Source organism: Pseudophryne corroboree, chromosome 2, assembly GCF_028390025.1.
Source record: "Pseudophryne corroboree isolate aPseCor3 chromosome 2, aPseCor3.hap2, whole genome shotgun sequence".
Lineage (NCBI taxonomy): Eukaryota > Metazoa > Chordata > Amphibia > Anura > Myobatrachidae > Pseudophryne > Pseudophryne corroboree.
This window is the reverse complement of record NC_086445.1, coordinates 943,591,625-943,619,519: the sequence shown is the minus strand read 5'-3', so window position 1 is coordinate 943,619,519 and position 27,895 is coordinate 943,591,625. Positions and strand designations below refer to the sequence as shown.

General features: G+C 43.1%; 1 protein-coding gene across 3 annotated transcripts in view; it reads left to right on the top strand.

Annotated features, from left to right (window-relative positions):
- The window catches only part of LOC135050119 (ephrin type-A receptor 3), a 232,495-nt gene that overhangs the window by 142,618 nt on the left and 61,982 nt on the right, over nt 1-27,895 (top strand). For 2 of the 3 annotated variants that reach the window (XM_063956296.1, XM_063956295.1), the window contains exons 6-9: nt 1,474-1,541; nt 21,588-21,713; nt 24,554-24,763; nt 26,731-26,792. In XM_063956296.1, the coding sequence (XP_063812366.1) occupies nt 1,474-1,541; nt 21,588-21,713; nt 24,554-24,763; nt 26,731-26,792 (466 nt within the window). The remainder of the gene's footprint in view (nt 1-1,473; nt 1,542-21,587; nt 21,714-24,553; nt 24,764-26,730; nt 26,793-27,895) is intronic. The other variant, XM_063956297.1, reaches the window with a different exon arrangement.

Here is a 27,895-nt window from a genome sequence, read left to right as displayed (position 1 = left end):
CGTCTTCTGCCGCCGATTTTCCGGACCTCTTCTGCCTTCTGGCTCTGTAAGGGGGCCGGCGGCGCGGCTCTGGGACCCATCCAAGCTGGGCCTGTGATCGTCCCTCTGGAGCTAATGTCCAGTAGCCTAAGAAGCCCAATCCACTCTGCACGCAGGTGAGTTCGCTTCTTCTCCCCTTAGTCCCTCGATGCAGTGAGCCTGTTGCCAGCAGGTCTCACTGAAAATAAAAAACCTAAACTAAAACTTTCACTAAGAAGCTCAGGAGAGCCCCTAGTGTGCACCCTTCTCGTTCGGGCACAGAGATCTAACTGAGGCTTGGAGGAGGGTCATAGGGGGAGGAGCCAGTGCACACCAGATAGTCCTAAAGCTTTCTTTAGATGTGCCCAGTCTCCTGCGGAGCCGCTATCCCCATGGTCCTTACGGAGTCCCCAGCATCCACTTAGGACGTTAGAGAAATGTTAATAATATAAATATCATTTCTATTCATTGTAACCAAGTGGGAACAATTAATAAACATTTAAACATTATTGCTGTTTTATTTTGGACCCCACTGCTGAGATCATTATGGGCTTATTCTGTCAGATGTCGCCGCATCTGTGTCTCCTGCCAGTCACATGTCTTTATGCAAATGGTGCTACAAAGTCCTTCCCTGATAAACATCCATGCATACGAATATGGAAGGACTAAGAAAAATAGTGCTTGGTGCGTCTTTATACTCACCATCAGTCGTACCATCGAAACCTGCAACAGGCCTATGGCAGTCTGAGTATGGCCTCCTGTGTGAGTCTGTGTAAGCAAACACTTCAGCGATGCTGCAGACCATCTCCGCGCATCTGATTAACCCCCCCACCCCCCCCCCGTTACTCCCCAGGAACGCCCAATAAATGTATGAAATCCCGACTGCAACTCTGTATGAACACAAATGGCAATATAAGGTGGTTGAAGAGAGGGCCCTACTCTCTGGCAATGCAGTAGACTCTAGCATTGTGCCAGAGAATACTGTGCATGCACAGGTCTCCAGGAAAATGGCGCCAGCGCCTTGATCCTGAGGACATCTGTACTGTGCATGCGTGAATCACTAGGAAAATGCCTGTGGCTGCCGTTTTCCCTGGTGATTTTGTCAGCCAGCGCCGGGCTGACGTAGCGGTAAGTATAATTCTATGGGTGCAGGGTGTGCAGTGTGTGGGCCTCCCTGATGTAGTAAAAAAAATAAAAATATGCACAACGTCTGACATAGCAAGAGACTCAGAATAAGGCCCTGACCTTGAACCGTAGTGGACACTGGAGAACGTGGTAAAATTGCAGTATTTCTACATTTCTTATCCAGTCCTTAATTGGCCTCTTTTCTGCTTGATGGCCTGAGGTCACCTGCCTGCTGTGGCTGTCCCTTAACAATACATTTGCCATCTTATCACAGTGTAAACATGTTTTCCTACATGATTGAGGAAATGAATGTGTGTGTTTATCTTGTAGGTTCTGTGGATACAATAAATCAGTGCACAGTCCCGATGAGAAAAGGCTTCACATTGGAAACGGACTCTGTAAGTAGTGTGATTTATAGGTTACAAGAACAATATTTATGTGGGAACAATACAGTCACATGATGATGTAGACTTCATAGGCTGCCGTTCCTCATAGTACTACACAGGAGCATGTGACCACAAAGATGCTATATTAAACATATTACACCTATTGTTTGCTATTATCATTTACTGAAATGCCATATATTGAAAATTATTTATCTTAATCATTATACTGATTATTGTTACGGTTCAGCATGGGATATTACATACAGTATTTGCATAAAATAAAATAATACATGATTGAAAAGTCTAATTTTGCACATGTAATGTAACTACAGCTCAAGTCAGCCAATGAGCTACATAAAGTACTTCAGTGATGTCACCAGTTCCTAGTGAATAGATGGGCTGCATTCTAATGAGTGGCTCCCTCTACTGTGTATGAGTAATGGGTACACTCAATTACATGCTGTTTTAATTGTCTCTGATGTACCCTTGATCTCTGATCCAGCTTCAAAGAGTCACAGATTGCTCAGCAGAATACAAATAACGCTGGTCTGGATCAAAAAAGGTAGTGGCGTCAGTGCTCCTCCCCTGGGTATTACCCTCTATATAATAGGAATACTGGGAGGGGCTTTGACAACAACTTTGCCTGCTTGAATCAACCAAGGGGTACATCAGATCAGCACTGGACCATTGCAGCCTAAAAATGTATCTAGCTGATTGGAAGAATCTCTCATCAGAAATAACTAAACTCAGTGGGCTGGATGTAATAGCTCTCGAGTTCATTTTTTTAAAGGGGCAATTGGAATTTTTTTTTAAAGGGGGAATCATGTACAAGGCATGGTTTAGCCTTGTACATGATTGCCCCTTTAAAAATACATCTGAGTTCGGCCGACACCTTGTACATGATTGCCTCTTTAAAAAAAACGTTCGATTTCGGCCGGCATCCAGCACGGCCACCAAACTCAGACGCTATTTCATCGTGGACCAGTAAAATTAATGTAGTGTATGTACATTTTGTAACTAATGTACTAATGTAGCTCCACCCAATACTAGATTCTAGAAGTTTTAGGTAGAGTTGTCTAACTTTGGGGTCTATTTGTCAATGGCATTTAACAAGTCCCACAGCTTTAAAAAAAAAACTATGCTGCCTCCTGTGATAACATGGGGAGGCCCAGTTACTGTAGGAAGCTAATGCACCGGTACTGCTGCTCTTTTTTTTTCTGACTTCTCTATTTTATTTTTGACATTTTTGAAGAAACTGCTACAGGGAGCCCAAGTCCGGGCATCCAGTGCAGGGCAAATGTGTTAACCGCCAATTTCAGGTCACACATGTGCAGAAGGGACCTGGACTGGCCAACGAAGCCACAAGTATCTTCTTGTCGCTGCTAGCCAGTGTTGCCAGGGAGGTGAGTATTCTTCAGCTGAACCGCCATTTTGTTAAATTGTGCCGATTGAAGATGTTTTATAATACGACAATAGAAAATACGTGACTCCTAAGCCTAAGGGGTATATTCAATTAGGTCGGCAACTGCCGTCTGTCGAAAAGACGGCCGTTTTCGACTTTTTAAGGTCGAATCCCATCAGTTTTTATTCGACAAGTCGTGGAATTCGACAAGTCGAACAGTACGTGAATCGGCGGTATAGCTGCCGATTCATGTACTTTTGAGTGAAACAGAGCCAAATTCGACAGGATTTGGCCCCCGTTTCTGACCATCTCAGTCCAACATAAAAAAATGTCAGACTGAGATGTGGGACCCAGAGGAGGAGAGTGGGGGGAGCCGCAGGGAGACGGGGGAGAGCCGCGGGCAGACAGGGGAGAGCAGCGCTACAGCACAGCGCTGCAGCAGGATGTCTCACAGCCGCGCCGCTCACGGCAACGTCCACCCGGCTCCAGCAAGTGAGGTCACGCTTGCTGGAGCCAGGTGGACACTGCCGTGAGGTCGGGCGGCTGTGAGATGTCCTTCTGCAGCACTACTGTAACGCTGCTCTCCTCCGTCTGCCCGCAGGTCTCCCCACGGCTCCCCCCCCCCCTCTCCTCCTCTGGGTCCCTCATCTCAATTCGACTTTTTAAAAGTCGAATTGAGATGAGATTGAATAGGGGTTGTCGGATCCATTCCGACAAATGCATGTCAGAATGGATCCGACCCTAATTGAATATACCCCTAAATGTCTGCGATGAGAGGTTTAGGTACAGTACTTGGTGCTTTAATCCATATAGGAAGCTAGAAGATTTACTAAGCAAATTGAGAAAGGTGCAAATTGTCACCTAGCGTTACATACGTCTGGAACACTGTATTGCACAGACTCTTGCTTAACATGCACAACCCATAAAATCTGTCCTATATCTGTAATTGACAAATGAATAACTTTTTATGTGTACTGGAACTTTGCGTGCTTAATGTTGTTGCTGTTTTATTGGAGAACAGTGGCAGATTTCCGCCTGTTTGGTAGACATTTGGTGCCAATTCAATGACTGAAATTGCTTTCAAATTATGCTGAACTAGCTGAAGATTTTGTGATGGCCATAAACAGTCATAAAATGTGGATAAATTGTGTCTCCAGCGAATGGGTAATTTACACAAGAGGCTGATACAGCTGGATGTGTAAAATCTCTTGCTAATTATTACTATAGTGAAGACAGAGGAGCCTTGATTACCACATTATGTCATTCAGTTCTGGCCCAAGTGTTTTTCTTATTCACCCCGCTTTCTGCTTTTGCATTGATTATCTAATTTATAGCAGCAATGTTGGCTAATGAAATGGTCATGAATATTCTGAAAAAATTGTATTTCTGCTGTTAATTTACCCTTCCCATTCATGGTGATTCCTCCGGAAAATGTCTGATCAGTGTTGTCATCATGTGAAAATATTTTTACTGACAATTTGCTTGAAAATGACTGCCATGAAGTTTTACTGACCTATAAAACCTCCTGTCATTGTATAAGTGGTATGAAGTGCCAGAGTAGGTAATGTATCGCCTCTCTTCTGCTTCCCCTGCCCTGGCTAGCTCGTAAGTTTGGGTTTTATAGTAAATGTTTATTTTAACAGTGTGAATGGAGCCATAGCAGAGCACTTCTTCCCAGGGACACCAAGACATTAGATGGGCCCCGGTACTAGATAGGGAGCGTGGTCAATTGTGGAAGCGTGGTTATGCCACACTCTGCATACAATTCCCATGAAACACCAAATGGGGACCACTGCTCCATCTCACAAGCTGAACATCCACCGGGTCCCCTAGACAGGTCTTGGCCCATGTAATCTGTACCTGCCCCTCCGCCTTCAATGTACTCCTGCTTTTCACCCTTCTCCAGAACATGTGACATCATGATATCAGGAGGTGAGGGCCAGTTCCAGGAGGCTGAGTACTGGCTGCATCCTAAGGACGTACTCAAACAGTTTTACAGGTTGCGGTATCCTAAAAGTCAAATTCAGTCTACAGTCCTGAATGAGTGATATCACCCGATGTTGGTGTAGTGCAATATAAATAAGTTGTTAATCAAACCATCTCTATTTTCAACATATACCTCTTTAGTTATTGTCCGTTTCTCCACTCCAGTAAAATACTTGGGTTGTAAAGTGATAAATGATAATGTAAACACATACAACGCCTGTCTCCTCCTGCACATATTGTTCTTTAGCATCAATACGGTAATGGGGGGGAATTCAGAGCTGATTGCAGCAGCAAATTTGTCCTGAGGAAGCCGCCGAGTATAGAGGCGGAGAAACGCGTAGAGTTGGATCTTTATGCACGGCTGCGACCTGCTAACCATTTGGACATCAATTAACGGACTTGGTGCGGCGGGACCCCGGACAAGCTAAAGTGTCATACAGCAATTGTCTAGCTGGAGGGGGGATCGGCTCCCAGTACAATCTGCAGGTACTGGGGGTAATCACTGCACGAAAAGCCAACCAAGATTCCAGTGTCCTTTTCATCGCCCGTAGCAACGGGGAATGTGCCAAGTTGTGAGTGCATGCCATTTACTAACTAAAACTTTTAAAATGTACTAATTTGGAAACACATTAATCGTGACTATAGACATTGCTACAGATATTCTCTGATTATTCACTAATCAATTGCAATCTTGCTTCAAACCTCAGCAGAGGCTTATATCCATCTATGCATGCAGTGTTTGAATAACAGTTGTGGATAGTGTTTCTAACATCAATTTGCACTAAATGATCTGCATGTTCATTTGATTTGAACTGAGGCTCAAACTACTGAATGACTAACAAAGTCTTTTCTGAGGACTAATGTACATCAATTAATCAACTAACAAGTACTGAGTTTGTTTGTTGCACTTTCTTAGAGAATATTGCATGATGTATATCCAATGGTTAGTGTGTAGTATCAATGAATTTTGGAATTAATTATCAAATTGATTTTAATTTGCACCGGCCATGTGTTTAGTGTTGTATGTATATGTATGTGTTTTTTAAATAAATTTATAATAATATATCTGGCTGTACAGCGCTTCAATTATTATTATTTTTGAGCCAGTGGAGAAGTTGCCCATGGCAACCAATCAGATGCTCTGTATAATTTTATAGAATACAAATTATAGATATTACGTCAATGCTGATTGGTTGCCATGGGCAGCTTCTCCAATGGGTCACTTCTCCACGAAAGTGTGAAACTTAAAATAAAAAGTTCCTACACAAAACTGTTACCTACACACTGCAGCAAGAACTGCTTCGGACTCCTGTGCAAAGTTCGAACCAGGAATTATGATATAATAAAAGTATTGATTCACCTCAGGCCAGTATTGATTCGCCCCACTAATTGAACTTAGATGGTGGTAAGGGAGCACCTAAAACCATGGTAATAGCAGGGTGGTAATGGCCATCATGTTGCGACGAAGGGACGGGCATCGGGACAAGGAACAAGCTCAGCACCTGGAGCATGCTAAGAAACCCTGCAAGCCAAATACAGGTGAAGCAGTTCTCTAGGTCCTGCGTGCACACAGCCCTGCCTAAAACACAGGATGTTGCAGTGTCACTCAGTGTTCTAATGTCCCCATGGTATCCCCTACATAGAGCACTGGTCACTGAGACGACGTGGCTGTTACTCCTCAACGCCAGATACTTAGACTGTGAGAATTAGACGTGTTTAGTTTAGTTTTACAGGCTCCCGCTACCTCAGAAAGGCAAAATGACTCCATTTAACACCATAAGTAGGCATACCTTCACTTGCTGTTTTCTGAATCCAAAATGTCTGGGGGTTGTAAAAAGACTTTGGCACAAAAACTGTTTTAAAAGCATCACGTTATCTAATTGGAAAATCTCATAAAAGGAGTTTTTCCACATTTGGGTGACTAATACCGTTTGATAAGGTGTTTCGGCTTCAAAGCCGTGTAAAAGCAGGAATGTTAACACCTGTAATTGAAGGCTAAATATAAGTAGCTGTGTCAGATAGCTAGGAGTTTGCTAAGTGTAGCTCGTGTATATAAGTGCGAATTCTCTTTATCCATAGTAGTAGGCAGTCAATAGATTTTGCTTTACCTAGTCATACTACACCACAAATAAAATTGCAATAGAGGCAAGCAAGGAATAGTATACAATGATATAATATTGAGTGTTGCACAGTGATTAGCATTACTGCCTCATAATTCTGGAGCCATGGGTTATTTTCTGACCAGGACCTACAGTATCTGTGAGGATTTTGTATGTTCTCCTAGAATTTGCTTGTAATTCGTTCCACAGCCCAAACATACTGACATTTTAATTGGCTGCCAACAAATGGACTCCAGTGTCTACGTGTTTGTCGTGACTTCAGTAGCGCAGAGACTGGTCATATAATACAGTATCCTCTGTAGAGCACTGTGTAATATGGTGGCATCATATAACGAGTCAATAATAAGAATTTCATAGTAAATTACATTTTATTGCAATAATACAACATGATCTCAAATACAGTTGTTCTTCTTTATAAGCATATTTGATTGAGTTGCTTAAGCAAAATCATTCTTCAAAAATGGCCCTTAAAGGAAAATTGCAGGCTCTCCACCCATTATGCTCTTCTCTGTACTGTGTTAGATCATTAGGACATATGCACTTAGAATACTCAAGAGTTTACAGAGTTTACAGAGTTTACATTTGGCAACAATAAATTTGGTAACTGCTCAATCCAATTAGTAATGTCATCCAGGGGCATGAAAAGGAGGGGTTATTCTGAACAAGCAACAAAAAACAGGTATCCCCCAGTACTCAGGATGACATCAGCAACAGGATTTGGAAACTACACGGTGGTAGATAATTTAGAGATCTCAGTTGCATATATTTGCAAAGATATGGTAAGCCCCCAGGTCAACTTCAAGGCGTCTCTGAGTACTGGGGATCCCTAATGCTAAGTCTTAAGGTGGGTACACACTAGTAGATATATATCTGCAGATCAATTGATCTGCAGATATATCTATGGACGGATCGGGCAGTGTGCTGTGCATACACACTGCCCGATCCATCGGGGACTGACATCATGAACTGGGCGGGCGTGTACACACGCCCGCCCAGTTCAGCTGTCAATCACCGCCGGCCGCCGCAGCATGTGTACGGGCGGTCGCCCGACCGCCACGTATACACACAGCGACGTGCCAATATATCGGTAGATATATTGGCTGGCGGCTGTGCTGCGCAGCCGACGCGATACGTCTGTGAACGACGGAGTTCACAGACGTATCGGCCGTACACACTGGCCGATGGTCTCGCGATATATCGGCCGTTCAAGAGAACGGCCGATATATCGACCAGTGTGTACGGGCCTTAAGTCCAGGGCGTGGTACCCCACAAACTGGCAAGCAGCCCAGCCCCACCAGTCCAGGGAGTTTGGGGCACGGTGTTTGAAGTAGGACCATAGCTTACCATATCTTTACAAATATATGCAACTGAGCTCTCTGAATTATCTACCACCATGTAGGTTTCAAATCCTGTTGCTGTGTCATCCTGAGGCACGCGCAGCAGAATCACCCATAACCAGCCCTATCAGCCCCATTTTTCTGTAATAACACTTGTGTAATAACACATAGGTCCAGGAACTTATCCCTGATCCCCATGTGTTTTTGGCCGAAAATGGTTAATTTACCTTGTGTTAAAATCGACTATAATTGGGCAACATGATAATACCATGGGGCTAAAATAACGATATTAGCCCATTTTTGCCTTGCGGTAAATTCCTGCTGGCAATAGGATACTAGAGATGAGCGCCTGAAATTTTTCGGGTTTTGTGTTTTGGTTTTGGGTTCGGTTCCGCGGCCATGTTTTGGGTTCGACCGCGTTTTGGCAAAACCTCACCGAATTTTTTTTGTCGGATTCGGGTGTGTTTTGGATTCGGGTGTTTTTTTCAAAAAACCCTAAAAAACAGCTTAAATCATAGAATTTGGGGGTCATTTTGATCCCATATTATTATTAACCTCAAAAACCATAATTTCCACTCATTTTCAGTCTATTCTGAATACCTCACACCTCACAATATTATTTTTAGTCCTAAAATTTGCACCGAGGTCGCTGGATGACTAAGCTAAGCGACCCTAGTGGCCGACACAAACACCTGGCCCATCTAGGAGTGGCACTGCAGTGTCACGCAGGATGTCCCTTCCAAAAAACCCTCCCCAAACAGCACATGACGCAAAGAAAAAAAGAGGCGCAATGAGGTAGCTGACTGTGTGAGTAAGATAAGCGACCCTAGTGGCCGACACAAACACCGGGCCCATTTAGGAGTGGCACTGCAGTGTCACGCAGGATGTCCCTTCCAAAAAACCCTCCCCAATCAGCACATGACGCAAAGAAAAAAAGAGGCGCAATGAGGTAGCTGTGTGAGTAAGATTAGCGACCCTAGTGGCCGACACAAACACCTGGCCCATCTAGGAGTGGCACTGCAGTGTCACGCAGGATGGCCCTTCCAAAAAATACTCCCCAAACAGCACATGACGCAAAGAAAAAAAGAGGCGCAAGCTCTTCCCGTCCAGTGTTGGGAAGGTCAGGCATCGCAACCGACACAATTGGACTCTCCTTTGGGATTTGTGATTTCGAAGAACGCACAGTTCTTTGCTGTGCTTTTGCCGCAAGTCTTGTCTTTTTTCTAGCGAGAGGATGAGTGCTTCCATCCTCATGTGAAGCTGAACCACTAGCCATGAACATAGGCCAGGGCCTCAGCCGTTCCTTGCCACTCCGTGTGGTAAATGGCATATTGGCAAGTTTACGCTTCTCCTCCGACAATTTTATTTTAGGTTTTGGAGTCCTTTTTTTACTGATATTTGGTGTTTTGGATTTGACATGCTCTGTACTATGACATTGGGCATCGGCCTTGGCAGACGACGTTGCTGGCATTTCATCGTCTCGGCCATGACTAGTGGCAGCAGCTTCAGCACGAGGTGGAAGTGGATCTTGATCTTTCCCTAATTTTGGAACCTCAACATTTTTGTTCTCCATATTTTAATAGGCACAACTAAAAGGCACCTCAGGTAAACAATGGAGATGGATGGATACTAGTATACAATTATGGACGGACTGCCGAGTGCCGACACAGAGGTAGCCACAGCCGTGAACTACCGTACTGTACTGTGTCTGCTGCTAATATAGACTGGTTGATAAAGAGATGTCGTAGTATGTATGTATAAAGAAGAAAGAAAAAAAAACCACGGTTAGGTGGTATACAATTATGGACGGACTGCCGAGTGCCGACACAGAGGTAGCCACAGCCGTGAACTACCGTACTGTACTGTGTCTGCTGCTAATATAGACTGGTTGATAAAGAGATGTCGTAGTATGTATGTATAAAGAAGAAAGAAAAAAAAACCACGGTTAGGTGGTATACAATTATGGACGGACTGCCGAGTGCCGACACAGAGGTAGCCACAGCCGTGAACTACCGTACTGTACTGTGTCTGCTGCTAATATAGACTGGTTGATAAAGAGATGTCGTAGTATGTACGTATAAAGAAGAAAGGAAAAAAAACCACGGTTAGGTGGTATACAATTATGGACGGACTGCCGAGTGCCGACACAGAGGTAGCTACAGCCGTGAACTACCGTACTGTGTCTGCTGCGACTGGATGATAAATAATGATATAAAAAATATATATATATCACTACTGCAGCCGGACAGGTATATATATTATATAATGACGGACCTGCTGGACACTGTCTGTCAGCAGAATGAGTTTTTTATAGAATAAAAAAAAAAACACCACACAAGTGAAGTCACACGACGAGTGTTTAACTTTTTCAGGCAATCACAATATAGTATACTACTAACTATACTGGTGGTCAGTGTGGTCAGGTCACTGGTCAGTCACACTGGCAGTGGCACTCCTGCAGCAAAAGTGTGCACTGTTTAATTTTAATATAATATGTACTCCTGGCTCCTGCTATAACCTATAACTGGCACTGCAGTGCTCCCCAGTCTCCCCCACAATTATAAGCTGTGTGAGCTGAGCACAGTCAGATATATAATATATACATAGATGATGCAGCACACTGGGCTGAGCAGTGCACACAGATATGGTATGTGACTGTCTTGTACTCCTTGCTCCTGCTATAACCTATAACTGGCACTGCAGTGCTCCCCAGTCTCCCCCACAATTATAAGCTGTGTGAGCTGAGCACAGTCAGATATATAATATATACATAGATGATGCAGCACACTGGGCTGAGCAGTGCACACAGATATGGTATGTGACTGAGTCTCAGGCAGAGAACGGATATATTAAATAAAACTGCACTGTCTGGTGGTCACTGTGGTCAGTCACTAGTAAACTCTGCACTCTCTTCTACAGTACTCCTAAGCTCCAGTAAATCAGGTCAATCTCTCTCTCTCTCTCTCTCTCTCCTAATCTAAATCACTGTACTCCCTAACAGCTGCTCCCCGTCCCCAATCCTCCCCACAATTATAACTAAGTCACTCAGTCTTTACTCTTTTCTACTATAACGGAGAGGACGCCAGCCACGTCCTCTCCCTATCAATCTCAATGCACGTGTGAAAATGGCGGCGACGCGCGGCTCCTTATATAGAATCCGAGTCTCGCGATAGAATCCGAGCCTCGCGAGAATCCGACAGCGTCATGATGACGTTCGGGCGCGCTCGGGTTAACCGAGCAAGGCGGGAAGATCCGAGTCGCTCGGACCCGTGAAAAAAAACATGAAGTTCGTGCGGGTTCGGATTCAGAGAAACCGAACCCGCTCATCTCTATAGGATACCGCTCAAAGAATTCTTCCTTAAAGTCAAGGATACAAACTTAAAACTTGAAGGAACATTTGTGCTGTTGCACATTTCAGATTTGCAGATAATTCATGCTATCTTCATTCTCAGGGTTCCTTATATACCCATTCCCCTGATAAAGAGAGTAAGTTATTGAAGATTCTCTCACAGGAGAGCCGGTGCATTAATTATCCTGACACATTCACTTCTACTAATGATAAAACCACCTGTATGCAAGTGAGATGATCTTGAAATAAGCAGCAATAGGGACCTTGGGTATCAGAGTTGGGAACATGCATCGTAAAACACAGTAAATGTGACAGGTGGAAAATACTTTATTATGTCTACTTATTACCTGCTTGATGGTGTATGATGGATTTCCCTTCCAATGTAATCTAAAACTTTAATTCAAGATCGCAACATTTACTAAAAGTGTATTGTGAAGAACTGCAGTAATAAAAAATGTGTATACTAATAACACTGGTTATATTTGTATAAATTCTATATTAAAATTTCTATATTAAACTGTTGTTACTTTATTGTATGATTGCTTTTTTAATTTTTTATTTATTACTTGTTATTTTTATATATTCACTTTATGTTATTTAGCGCCGAGAATTTTCCTTTTTGTGTTACTAAGTTTGCAACATTACTTAAGATTCAAAAGAGGACTCCTAATGGCATAAATCATTTTAAATTTTGCATAAGTATAATGCAAAGTTGCAGGTAAGACACTTTTAGTTGTGCATTTATTATAGTGACCACTTCTGTTGCAGTTAATTGTTTTTAATAAACATGGCTACATGAGTGATTTGTAATGTCTGTGTGGTCCAGTGGTCTCCTTTCATTGCTCAGTGTTGCAATTTAATCTCCTAGTATTAGCTTCAGGCGATTTATCTCGTTCATAGAGTTTTCTGGTGATTAAGGTCATGAGATTAATTACATAAAATCGCAATAAATCGCGCTATTTCCCTACCTGATTAATTTTGTGAGAATTCATTGCATGACTGAAAATGAACCATGTAGCTGTAGCCTAAGTTTAATGTTCCTGCCCTTCTATTGGAGGGTGTTTAGTCATGGACTAAGGACAAACACAGACAGTAATATAACAAGGCCAATTCCACCCAGCACACAGTGCACTTCTCCCATTCTTCCTACTTATTTTCCAGTAATCACTCATAAATTCCTGATTCATGGGGCGTGGACTCAAGTGTGGAAGATGTTTACAGGAATTCTGCCCAATGTGCAGGTTAGCTGGTAGGGATTATATACTCTGAATGTCCCCATTTTATTACAGATGTCAATGTGTGATGACATGTGCCAACTTAATTCACAGCCATTCTATGGCTCACACAGCTTTGTGGCATTGAGAATTGTATAGTCAAAATGACAATTTTAATGGTTACAGTGCAGTCACTAAGGGGGTGAACCGGAACTGCTATTGGTGGCCAGATATCCTGCCACTTTTCCCTCAATTTTGCATCTTACTTTGCTTATAGTATACTAGGTAATTAGGGGTAGTATTTTTGTAGCATAGGAAATGGTATAAAGTGACAAATTAAGCACAAGGATGTATGGTGTCAATCAGTCTTTTGCCTTTTTACCCTAAATTGTGTACTTTTTACCTCAGTTGGGCTACTTTTTCCACAAATTTGCATCTTAATTTGCTTATAGTGTAACAGGTACTTAGCGTTTTGGCGCAGCTAAATTGCAAAGCAAGCGGCACACCATTCATGGCAAGCGGACCAGCAAATTACAGTCTATTGTTGGTTTACAATTTACATATTATTTATATATATATATATATATATATATATATATATGTTAGACAGGTCTCTGCACATCCTTTTAAGTGTGGCGTTTACATTGTTGTGTAGCTAGTTTGATATTATAGCAGCACGATCATGACTGAGCCTTATTGCGCATATTTGTATTTGTCACTGCTGTCAGTCTTTCATTACTGGATCTCATTTACTATTATTAATGCTGCCAGATCTGTAGCCGTGCAATCCTCGATTTATTTTTGTTTTGTGAATTATGTCAGCCGGTTCAGCACAAAGTCAATAAATGCTGCAAAGGCAAGCCATCCTTTACAATAACCCTGACTTTTCCCATAGTTTATTCTGAGTTAAAAAGCACGGTCTGAGCTGCAGGCTCTGCATCAATATAGAAAATCCCATGACTTCCCTTCAAAGGACTGGAGAAGTGTTTCACCTCCTCAGCTGCCCCTGTCTGACTAGCACCTCTTAGGTTTTGTTAGCCTGAGGGCGGATCATGCTACTAGAAAGAAGGGAAATGATTGTGTTTGCACAGAATGAGCTGTAGAACAGAGGAGCTTAGCACATGTGCATGTGTTTATTATCTACAATTCATGACAGAACCTATTTACAACATGTGCTGCCCCTAATTATTGGTGCGAAGAGATTATGGTCATCGTATCCCCACATCTCCCAGCCTCTAGGGGGCTTCTAGGGCCAGTGTGAAGAGAAATCTTCTGCAGGATGTGTAAGCGTATTTTCTGCAGCATTAACTGCAACAGAACGCGGTTGTCAGGGGCATAATATCTGACCAACTGTCTATTGTGATTCTCTCTATGGTACATTGAATGCAATCATGTCCTTCCTTTAATTAGGCACACACTTATCATTTCTTCATCTAATTCTCCGCTGGCGTCCGCACAACAGCCACAAAGTGTTTGACCGAAAGTTCATCCCACTATAATAATGTCTGCAATATGCTTGGTACATTAGTTAATAAACCATGTGTTTGAATAGACAATTTGGTTGAGTAGACTTTTTTTCTTATTTAGGCTCTATGTTTTTCAGTTTAAAGTTATTGCAATTCTCTACCAAATACATACTTTTAATAAAAGTATTAAGAAAGAATAAAGAACAGGAGGAGGGGGAGGGGGGAACGACAAATGTGGGGAGGGGAGGGGAACCGACATCTCTATAGCAAAGTTTCCATTAGAGAAGGAATGATGCGTACATTTTTATATCTTATTGCACCGTGGAGTTAAATAGAAGGTTGATTAGATTAAAATACGAGCTGATCCGATAAGTGCTGCATTTTGTAGACCTGGGAGAATCCTACTATGGGGCAGACTCAGTTAGCCGTGGGGTGTAACCTTCAGCCACAACTATTTGATTAGCGCAGCTACCCCATAAGGTGACCCCTGGAGGGTGTACTTAACATAGATATTTCCTTGCAGCCTCAGGAGCATTGAGGAAAATCCTGCATTAAATTCCCCAACTGGAGCTTACTACGCAGGGTAACCTATAGATCACAGACATGTAACCCAGAATCTATGGGTTAAAGTGCGTTAGCCGCGGGTTTATCGTGTAGGGAATTGTTAAACCCAGACATAACGTGTTCTGCGGTTATGGCACTGGAACTGCATACATCTATTTCTGCAACAGCCTGAGAGATAATAAGGAAACTGAGAACTTGCTTTAAAGTAACTTAAATTGCAGAAAACACGTCAGAATGGACTGCACTAAATGTTCTCAATAATTATATTATCTGTAACCTTTTGTAATCACTACCTAGCTCACTTCTTCTTGCCATATCATTTGCAGATTAGAAGGTGTGAAATCTGCTAATAAACACTCTTGTGGGATTTTTTGATTGCTTGTTTTAACCTCGTATTGTTATATTTTTTTCTGTGTTCCCATTTTGTGTACTGAAATGTGTAATAACTGAGGCCATAACGTAGAAGGAAATGTTAAAGTTCAGTTTTAGCAGAATATCAGTTATCTTTCATTCTTCAAGCTTACAGTATGTACCCATGGTCTGGTGCCGGGGTGTTTCAACAGAGGAGGGGGCCCGTGTGCATCTCAGGGTGGGCCCCCTCCTCTTTACGGCGCACAGCAGTCTCCAGCATTTACAAGAGTCTACTGAGCATGAGCAGGTCTCCGGAAACATGGTGCCCGCCATGTTCTGGATACTAATTTAACTGCTGCGCATGCCCGGCGGCCATTTTGGCTGCAATTTTCGTTGCAATTGCAATGCCCGACGCTGGACTCCAGTATGGTATGTATTGAAATATGGTGCAGTGTGTGCGGTGTGAGCCCCTCCTGTACCCAGGAACCTGTGTGCACCGCACACGTTGCACCCATTATAGAAATGCCAATGGTCAGGTATTCACAATGTTTCGCTCCAGTACATGAACCACTGCAGTGTCTGTAGGCCCAGTCTCTTTTCAGATAAGCAGTGTTTAGTCGATGCTTTAGGAAATGAGCAGGAGACATCTCCTAAGACAGTGGTGTCTGGCACACGCAAGCCCTTGGTGGGCCTGTGCAAACCATTGGCTTTGGGATGGGTTTAACTTCTGATATTCTACCAGAATACATTAAAAATGCTACAGCTTTATTAAAAATACATCATAATAGATGAACAGTAACACATAGTCCTATGTTCACTATACAGCTTCTGTGACCTGTAAAATAATTCTGTGTCGAGTATAAAGGCCATGAGTCCAGCGCACACCCTTGTGTCCAGTACCCAGTAACCTCCCCCAGACCCAGGACCATTTTAGTACATCACTCCTTGTCATAGAAGCTGGGTTCATTAATGGGCATCCATATCTCTATACTAAAGTACTGTAGCGTAACAAAGTTTGCACCAGTGTTAACCAGAAATCTGTGGGCCACGCACACAGTGTGCTGTCATTCAGGATATACAGAACTCTTTTATGCCATCAGGCTGCTCTGCATTCCTCTTTTATGCCATCAGACCCATCCACATGCCTCTTTTATGCCATTTCCCCCATTCAGTTGGCCTGAAATACAATGCTGCCGCCAGTAACGCTGGTGGTGGCAGCCTGTAGTGCTGTACTTCCTGATACCAGTGGCCTTACCCCCTTGGTGTGATATCATGTTTGCATACTGATGCTACACTGGCTAAGCTTCTCCATGCATTCCACCAGGGCCTTAACTAAGGGGGTAATTCAGACCTGATTGCTGCTGTGCGATCAGGTCTAAACTGTGCATGTGTATGCACCGCAATGCGCAGGCGCATCGCACGGGTACAAAGCGGATCACCGCTCAGCGATAGGTTTCTGTGACGTATCCGTTCGCACGAGCGATCGCAAGGAGATTGACAGGAAAAAGGTGTTTGTTGGTGTCAACTGACCGTTTTCAGGGAGTGTCTGCAAAAACGTAGGCATGTCCATGCATTTGCAAAGAGGCTGAGTAAGTCCTGGGCTGCGCAGAGACTGCACAAAATCTGTTTTTACAGCTCTGCTACACATGCATTCACACACTTGCACAGCTAAAATACCCTCCCCCTGTAGTCAGCGACTATCTGATCGCAGCAGTGCAAAAATTGCTTGCTAGCGATCAGGTCTGAATTAGGCCCTAGGTGTGTGCGGAGGGGGGCACCACACATAGCACTGCAGGGTAGGGGGCGCTCTTGGCGGCATCTGTCAATTATCTGTTTTAATTACTATCACTTGCAGCTTCCCCCTTTTTGTAGCCCAGCATCTCCTGACCGCCCCTGTCTCCTATCCCCACCTCTTCTGTCACTAATACCTATACATCATTCATGAACTCAACTAGAGATTTATTTGTTATTCAGTCACATCGTCCTTTATTACATTTCAAGATGCTGACATACCCAGGTTTCTAACCCATTGTCTGTGGCATTGCAGTCAGACAATGTATTCATTGAGCTATCTTCCCTTGCATAGAAAGCTAGATAATTCTAAGCTAGAGAATTCTAAAGGGGGGTACACACCTGACTAGATTGCTTAAACTTTAAGCACGGATCTCTCCATGTGTATGCCCCTTTAGAATTCTCTAGCTTAGAATTATGCTGGTGCTAGATTCACCTAGCACATCGCTCATTTCCCCTGCTGGGTAAAATGAGCGCCCGCCCCGTGTCCGTCCCCCCTCGCTCAGCACACATTGCGATCTGTGACAGATCACTCAGCACACATCTCTCCCCGTGTGTACTGCCCTTAACTTAACTTTGATGCTTACCTTGTACTTTGTGAAAAAATGATCAGCATTGCGTCTGAGCAGATCCATGTAGTGTGTGGCTGCAAGAGATTGGATGTGTGACTGCACACTACATAGATCTGCTCAATTACAATATTGATTCTTTTTTACAAGCTTCATATAATGCTCATAGTTTTTATGCAGGACCAAATAGCTCAATGAGTAGGGCGTTTGATTAGAATTCAACAGGTTATAGGTTTGAATCCTGCGTATGGCAGTATATCGAAATGTGTTATTATTTTTTTTAACAATAATTTTTATTGGGATTTTAACAGTACATAGAAAACATTATTTAACAGACAAACAAACAAGCTGTAAGCAAGGGGGGGGAAAACACACAAAAAAACATAGGGAAAGGGGAATTACCAGACTAGTTAGCAGAAAACAATCAGAACCTACTGATAGTCACATACCCAAAAGTAATGTGTTATTTAATAAACGGTATTGTAATTGAATAACAACGAGCTCTCAAGTTCAGTGCACGAATGTGGTAAAAAGAGGATTTGTGTCCAAATCCATTTTCTTGCAGTGGTCTATAAATGTGTGTGTATTATTTATATCCCCACAAAGCATGCGCCTTATGTCCCTATTGGTCTCTGTGGCACAGGGCTCAAAAAAGTCTAGTTACGGCTCTGCATTCCACCACGCAGTGTTGTACTCAATAAGCTTCTCTATTGTACTGAGATTGTGACAAAAACATAATTCCTAAAGTACCCCGAACACTACAATCATCTTTACATGTACTGTACATTTAAAAGGGAAATAATAGTAAATGCAAAATCAGTCTTGTTTTGCATTAAATGTTAGTGCCCTTTTAAATCTGGCATGAAAAAAATGAGAGTTTGGAAAACATACTGCTTAATAAATATACTCCTTACATTGGGTACACACTGAGCCTACAGCACTATCAATGTTGCTTCCATGGAAGCTGCAATGACAGCCACTCCAACCACATCTGAATTAGGCCCACTATGCGGTATGTCGTTCAAACAGCTGACAAACGGCATATTGCATCTGTCCGAGTGTACGGAAGATATATCTGTGAGCAACGTCGTTCACAGGCGTATCAGTTCGCCCCTGCTGCAATATATTGGTGCATCTGCCTGTGTACACAACTGACCAGTCGACCGACCCATATGCCAGCCACAGGAACCGCTGACAATGACATCACAACTGGGCAGGAAAATACAAATGCTTAACAGAATCGGACACTCGGTTGTCGGATCTGTCGGTTGGTAGATCCGTTGGTCAAGTGTGTACCCAGCCCTAATCATAGTTAAACCACCTCCAGAAACGTCAAACCTCTTAGGCCATATTATCTAATATTGGGGCAGATGTATTAAGCCTGGAGAAGTGATAAAGCAGTGATAAGTGCAAGGTGATAACGCACCAGCCAATCAGCTCCTAACTGCAAATTTACATATTGGAGCTGATTGGCTGCTGCGTTGTCACCTGGCACTTATCACTGCATTATCCCTTCTCCAGGCTTAATACATCTGCATCATATTATTTTTAAATCTTCAAATTCATGTTAGGTTTGGGCAAAGACGGAGTCAGTCCTTATAGTACAGTATATCCCATATAATTTATGGTGCGTCTTTGTGACATGCCCTTAGTAAGCTGATAGTATATGACATAGGGGGTCATTCGAGTTGATCGTAGCTGTGCTAAATTTAGCACAGCTACGATCATCTTCCCTGACATGCGGGGGGACGGCCAGCACAGGGCTAGTCCACCCCGTATGTCAGTGCCCCCCCCCCCCCCCCGCACAAATACAAAAGCATCGCACAGCGGCGATGCCTTTGTATTTGAGGAGTAACTCCCGGCCAGCGCAGTTCCTACGGCTGGCCGGGAGTGAATTGTTGCACGCAGCCACCGCGGCCTGCCCCCCCAACGGTCCAGCCACGCCTGCGTTGGCTGAACCGCTCCCCCTAAACGACGGCTTAACGCCGCCATTCAGCACCCTCCCGCCCAGTGACCGCCTCTGTCTCAGAGGCGATCGCTAGGCAACGAAAGCTGCCATGCGCTGGCGCACTGCGGCGCCGGTGCAGTTCCGACCCGATCACTGTGCTGCGACAAACTGCAGCGAGCGATTGGGTCGGAATGACCCCCATTGTTCTATAACAGCATCACAAGTACTTTAAGAGGAACCTGCAGACAAGACCTCAGTAGCCTAATAAAAAAATACTGAATGTGGGTTGTTTTATTTCCACAACTGTATTTTCAGTGTAGTGATCAGCTTTATTATACTGTATATTTTGCATTTGCATAAAAAAAGTCGCATTTCAACATCGCAAGTGAAGGACAAGTCTTTATGTTATTCACCATCTGGGGAGCTAACGCTGCGGGCTCAAAGCTCTGAATGATCATTACCAGGCAGTTTATGGTTTGCCAGAGGCGATGTTTACATTGGCCTTAATTGTGTTTGTTAATTGTATTGTTTTTACAGGCAGCCAGTTATAGCACCTTTTATACAATGAAACAATTCATCAGCATTCATTGGTGCTCCAGCATAACACCCCTACACTTAACAAAGAGCCCTGTTTATGTGGATTCCCCAGCAAACAAAATTCCCAAATCTCTCTAGGAAAAGGGACCGTTTCCTTCTCCCTCACTACCCAGTCTGTGTGCATTGTACCAGCCCTAAAAATCATTTGTCATTTAACACGTTGCAAATCCTGCATGCCAATCACCAACCCTTTCCTATGAAATAGAGTGTGTTTCCTTGAGAAGCAGCCTAGGCCATTTATTATATGAAAATGAGTTAGACTTGCTGAGTATTGAAATAAACCCACGTGGCGTTATTTATGTCTGGAAGAACTGCTCAGTTACAGCCTACGATTGTGTTTCCCCTTTATAATGAATAGAAACCCAGGAAGCGATGGCAGATATAGATAGATCATTCTCAGAAAGGAAAGGAAAAATCGAAACACATCACTGGGAATTGACGCCACTAATTAATCTGGTGTCTATGGCTGGATGACACTGTATTTGATAGATACAGAAGACGTTTATTTAATGATTAAAAAGTGTAATAGATGTTGAAATATCTCACATACTGTACATATGTAATACATGTAATACATAGAAATATAATTTGAGCTTAAAACAATAGCTTTGAGCTTAAGACAATAGCTTCAATAATGGTGCTTATTAATTATATGGCTGAAACTGGACTCCACCCACCTGTCATTCCGCAGGGGGTCTGGTTCTCTTGAGCGTGAGTGGGGAGCTCAAGACTAGTGATTGGCCACAGGATACCCTTCAGGGACCGCAGTAGTTGGTCCTTCAACCCTCAAAAGGACCAAACACAAACATTACTCGTAATCTCAGTAGTAAAGGACATGAATATATTTAAATATATATATATATATATATATATATATATATATAAATAAACTAATTTTGCATAATGTCAGTTTTCATGGGATAACTGCAAAATGTAAGCATTTTCAGGATGCATGATAGGGGTTCTGCAGCAGATAACGGAGATATCTGCTGAGCGTCCTCCGTTTCTGACTGCAATCGCAGCTGTGTTATATGCAGCCCATACAGTACTTGCCTGAATCCCATCATATTGGCCCAGAGGGGGCAGGGCCACAGGGATGCAATCAGAACACCACGCCCCTGTAGCCTGGTTGCCCCCTCCCCTGAACCCTCACCGAGACCCCTGACTAAAAGTCAGCAAGTATGATGCAATTGCTCAGTCTCAAAATGTTTTTGTAAATTATTTTTAAATACTGGCACCAATGTTACTTATTACTTTTCAAAGTTTTATGTGTAAGAGTAAATGAGTATTACACCGGAATGGCTTTCTGATGATCTCTAGAGTAACATAATGTTTCTCAGACTTTGTCCTTTTTCCCTTCACAGTAAAATTTCCTGGCATTAGGACATACGTGGATCCTCATACGTACGAAGACCCCAGCCAGGCTGTTCATGAGTTTGCGAAAGAGCTCGACTCTGCGAGCATATCCATAGACAAGGTTATTGGAGCAGGTAGGTTACCAAGTCAGAGGTTACATGTAGTATAAATGGGGGAGATGTATTAAATCTTCTGAAGAGGATAGGACAAGTTTTCAACAGCAACTCATCAGCTTTTAGCTATCACTTTAAAGAATGTACTAAATGACAGCTAGAAGCTGGTTGTTCTTTTTAGAACACTTGATATAATCCCCCCAATATATGTCAATCCCCTGTGCCACACCCACCTCACCCATATGTCACACCCACCTCACCCACATGCCACCCAGCTCCACATGAACAGCACAGCCACAGGAAGGCGGCAGACCACATGTTCAGAATGCTCCTCCTCTGATTGGCTGTGATGCTGCCACATGATACAGAACCTAGCTCCTCCTATTTGTCCTTAGTAGTGTATTTACTAAAGTGCAGCTTTACAAAAGTGGAGATTAGATTCTAGCTATTATCTAGAAGGTGCTAGATAAATAAGAAGAGTCTGATTGGTTGTTATAGGGGGTGGTCTTCAGTATGCCGGCGGTCGGGCTCCCGGCGACCAGCATACCGGCGCCGGGAGCCCGACAGCCGGCATACCGACACTTATTCTCCCTCGTGGGGGTCCACGACCCCCCTGGAGGGAGAATAAAATAGTGTAGCGCGCCACCGTGCCCGTAGCGTGGCGAGCGCAGCGAGCCCGCAAGGGGCTCATTTGCGCTCTCGACACTGTCGGTAAGCCGGCGGCCGGCCTCCCGGCGCCGGTATGCTGGTTGCCAGGAGGCCGGCCGCCGGCAGATCGTAGTGAACCCGTTATAGGGAACATCTCCACTTATATATAAACCCAAACTTTAGTAAATATACTCCCTATTTTCGTGCAAGCTTTTGTTCTGTTCCTTTATTTGTAGCTGTAGGTCGATATTTTGCCAATGTTAACATTTCGTCGACTGCACATCTATGTTGACATCATGAATGTTGATATTCTGAGTGTTGATATTATGTACACTCTTCTCCATGCTACGTCAGTGTAAGGGTGGGCCTTTTTTCATGCTGGGTCCAAGACAAAAAATTTTTTGCCCCTTTATAAAATGGCACTATCTGTTCCTAGCTAGGGTCAGCACAATTAGCATGTTCATGTACTGGTTGTGATAACTTGCAAATACAGATTTATTTTGATTTGAACATGTAAATACGTTTTTGGACAATGGTGGTCATTCCGAGTTGTTCGCTCGTTGCCGATTTTCGCTATGCTGCGATTTGTTGCTAAATGTGCATACGCATGGTACGCAGGGCGCATGCGCTAAGTTATTTAACACAAAACTTAGTAGATTTGCTGGTGTTCCTGCGGCGCTTTTCAGTCGCTCTGCTGATCGGTGAGTGATTGACAGGAAAGGGGCGTTTCTGGGTGGTAACTGAGCGTTTTCCGGGAGTGTGCTAAAAAACGCAGGCGTGTCAGGGAAAAACGCGGGAGTGTCTGGAGAAACGGGGGAGTGGCTGGCCGAACGCAGGGCGTGTTTGTGACGTCAAACCAGGAACTAAACAGACCGAGCTGATCGCAATCTAGGAGTAGGTCTGGAGCTACTCAGAAACTGCAAGAAAATATTTAGTAGCAGTTCTGCTAATCTTTTGTTCGCTATTCTGCTAAGCTAAGATACACTCCCAGAGGGCGGCGGCTTAGCGTTTGCAATGCTGCTAAAAGCAACTAGCGAGCGAACAACTCGGAATGAGGGCCAGTGTACAATATCTGCACCTTCCCAACAATTTAACGGCTGTCACCTTCGCTTCAGCCAAACACATCACACACTGACACATTGCAAAATATCAGCGTGATTATATACACAGGAATCTTCTTGTTGTACGTTATGAATAGTAAAGTTTTAATGATCAGATTTTTATTTAAAGATAAGTTTCTCTTATTGCAGTAGTAGTAAATAACAAAAATGTAATAAACTACAGTATTTATATGAAAATGAAAGCAGGTAATCTTCAGATGGTGTTAAAAGTAGAATCACATACACAGAAAGAGGCATAAGGAGAAGGGCAATGGATGATGAGAGGGAAAATGGCATTTATGGAGAGGGATTGGGCAATGGTGATAGAACAGGAAAATAAACAGTAAATTAAAATACAACGGGAAATTGGGGAACCGAGCTAGAGAATGGGGAGCAGGGGTGGTAAGAGAATGGTGAGGCGGGTACAGATCAGGCTTATTCTGGATCAGCCTGGGAGGTGGAGCCACACTATCATCAGCACTGTGCTTGCCAAATAGGGGCGTGCCCCCCCACAGATTGGCCAAAGTCCTAGTTGGGTCTCAGGGCACGTATGATGTCTTGATGGTAAGCTTGTAAGTTGAAAAAAAGAAAAAGTTGACCAGTACTGATGGACAATGTGGGCTTCAGAAGATGATAAATGAGGACATGTAGCGCAAATAAGACATCATAGAAATTAGAGGCCTGAAGATAGTAATTCGAGACGGAAGAGAAGATAGTTTAACATTAAGACATTTAAACAAAAACTAACTTTTGGGCAAACATCCATTGGAAGTGCGAGGACAGTTCAGGTCATGTTTGTTTTGAAACGAGACCTCCAATATCTATGTAATATTAACATTTCATCTAATGCTACGAGCTAGAGTAAAATAAATAAATCTTTAAAATTAAATATTTTTGTATCACTTTGGGCAGCACTGTGCCTTCAGTAATTATTTCTAGAGCTGATTATTGGGAGGAACTTAGTCAATAAGTATTAATTTCAAATGAAAGGACGTGAACTCTGCAAGTGGCGTTTTGTATAAAAACTTGGGCTGAAACATAATGTAATGACTGTGTTTGTTTATGTACATTTATTATGCATTTTGCGATTACTTATTTTTTGTGCTCTGTAAGCTCTTTTTGTTCCTTTTGATATAGGAGAATTTGGAGAAGTATGCAGTGGCCGGCTGAAACTCCCATCTAAAAAAGAAATCAGTGTAGCCATTAAAACACTGAAAGTGGGTTACACCGAAAAGCAGAGACGGGACTTCTTGAGCGAAGCCAGCATCATGGGCCAGTTTGAGCATCCCAATATCATACGGTTGGAAGGAGTTGTCACAAAAAGTAAGTACCAATAGATAACAGAGACAGCTGGTGATTAGAGGTCTCCAACGTCCTCTTCTTCTCATAGTGGTGTAAGTAATTCCTAGTGGTGTAAGTATATTTATACTCTATATTTTTTATTATTAAAAAGATTAAATTCACCAAGAAACTATTAGGTTTGTAATCTGTCTCAATAGCATACCTATGTATAGCCAAGGTCATGCAAGGTCAGCAGAGAACCCTTGTTCTAGGTAGTGTGGGTCATTCATGTTGGCCAAGCGCAAAACAGGAAACCAATATTAACACTTGTGATTTTTCTTCTCCTTTTGGAAAGTGAAGGAGTTTGGTTTGTCTCACAGCTCTGAGGTCATGAATTTTATTCTGGATCAAGCACTATTTGCGTGGAGTTTGTAAGATCTCCCTGTGTTTGGATATGGATTTCCTCCATGTGGTTAAGTGTCCTCCCAGACTCCAAAAACATATTGCTTTGTTAATTGGCTTCCTACAAAAAAAAGACATCAACCCTAGTTTGTAACTGTGTCCATGTGGTAGAGAAAAAATAGTCAGTGCATGCAAAAGTGAGATTAAATGCGGATCTTCATAAATCTTGGACAGAAAATGGAAAGACAGAGGGTGCAGCCTCCTCCGTTCAGGCCCCCTCCTCTCTGCTGGCAGTGCTGAGAGTCTACTCTACTGTGCATGCGCAGATCTCCGGAAAAATGGCGCAGTGGCCATTTTCTCTGAGATTTCTCTACTGCGCATACGCAGAACTCCGTGAAAATGGCCGCTGGGCCATTTTCACAGAGTTTTAACACCGCTGTGGACATCGCCGCGGGACTCCGGAGGGGTGAGTATTCAGAAAATGGGTGCAGCGTGTGCGGTGGGGGCCCCCTGTGGACTCAGGGGCCTGTGTGCACCGCACATACTGCACCCATTATAGAAACGTCAGTGGCCTATGGGTTGTATTCGAGTAACAGTATTTTCCAGCCAGTTATGGTAGAGGTTGATTCTACTTGTACCAAAGAAGGCTGCAACGGAATCAGCCCTTTAAAAGAATTAATGGCAAAAACCACTCAAAACCACGGCTTCTGCAGCTAATTGATTGTGGCCCATGTAAATGAGCAGGATGAGCTGACTAGGAAAATTGATTCATCCCCTTTTGGTGCATGGGATTATAGAGCAGGTTACATTCTGTATTTTTTCTGTCTGGTTTGACATTCTGTTAGATCTGATCTACAATAGGAATCATAAGTATCTGTTATACCACATCACATCGATGGGGGGGGGGCTATAGGAACACTAGTAGGATACCACATCACATCGATGGGGGGGGCTATAGGAACACTAGTAAGCAGTGTTTGAATTTGACTTTTGCATCTAGCTAACAGTTAGGGCACACAGTGGCATGCAATGTCTACTTTAGATGGCAGCGTATTCAAGGCAATGCTTTAGGTGAGCAGAATGCAGATATAAATTTGCTTACAGTTTTTACAATTATTAACTACTTAAAAACTATAATTATAAGGCTACTTATGGGGCATACACATGGGGCGACTTGTGCTGTGTGCTTTGCGGTCTAGGTTAGCACAGATTGCTCAGCACACATAGCTATACACCGATATACACACAGCAATGTGTGCTGAGTGATCTGTGTTAACCAATGTTCTGTATACACATACTAGGCATTGTAACTAGATCAATGCATGTGCTAAAGATCTGAGCGGGCGATGGTGACGCCCGGGACCGCAATGGGGTATACACACGGAGCAATAGACAGATCGCTTAGAAAATAGGTAAAAATCGCCCCCATGTGTATGCCCCCTAACAGCTCTAAAATGGTGTCATGTGAAAAAGGTGTATCTATCTCACACGATTTCTGCTATGGGTTTGTAATGAACTGTTCTTTACGTTAATTGTAATGTTTATAATGTTTCTGTGGTGGTTGTTTTGTCTATATGGTAATAATTCACGTTTTATAAATATTTTAGGTAAACCAGTGATGATCGTGACCGAATACATGGAAAACGGTTCGCTGGACAGTTTTCTTCGGGTACGTGGAAGCTGAAAGTTTATTGTCATGGGTCAACTGACCGAGCAAAGACATTGGGCTAATTTTACTAAGCAGCACTTCTCGAAGCTGACACGTCTTTGTTGGTTTCTACTGCTGGATTTAAAGGGGCAATAATATTAAATACAAAACCAGGCATGTTTTGTACTTTATATAATTACCCCGTTTAGGTGAAACTGACAAAGATGTGGAAACTATGAAAAGCACTGCTTAGTAAATTTACCCCATTATATCTCTGGCGTTTGGATCTGCATATAGAAATGCGTATTTAATTCCATTTGATATACATAGTATTTGGAGGAATATGGGACATTTGATATATCCCTTTTTGCACTCTCCTCGTGACCAGAGTACTCACCCTCACTGTGCCAGATGGGGTCCTAGGGACCAGCAGTGGCAGCCATTGTTGCTCCTCACCTTATTCTCTCCCTTGCTCCACAGGCCAAAGCAGGATAAGACCAGCAGTGGCAGCCATTGTTGCTCCTCACCTTATTCTCTCCCTTGCTCCACAGGCCAAAGCAGGATAAGAAGTGTAGGGATGCAGATGTGGTATAGAGGGAAGGGTACATCAGAGTAGATTCAACATGGCCAATGGGGTGACCAGCCTCCTCAAAAAGTCACAGTGACCGGTGGAGTTCACCATGAGACTGACACATGCTCCCAAACTGTCAGCTAGAAGGTTTGTCCATGGTCCTGGTGAATTCATAGGATATATTTATTTATTGAGTGTTGCCAAGGAAATACCTGCCTCTGCTATCTGATGACAGGCACACTTTAATAATGTACCTTAATGTTTTTCTTACAGCCAGTCACTGTGAAATATAAATGACATACAGTATACAGTACAGTATAATGATAATTTGGTATTTTAACACAGACAATACGCAAACTATGAGACTCATTTACTAATATTACATTCAAATAGGTATATAAACCCGCTGCAGCCAATCAGCAAGCAGCTTACTCTGGCTGGTGCAAGTTAGGCGATGCAACCAAGTGTCTGGTTGCAATAGATTCAATGTAAACAAATAAATGAGCCATTCTACCCTCAATCACAGGGTCGTTATGAGATAAAAACATATACA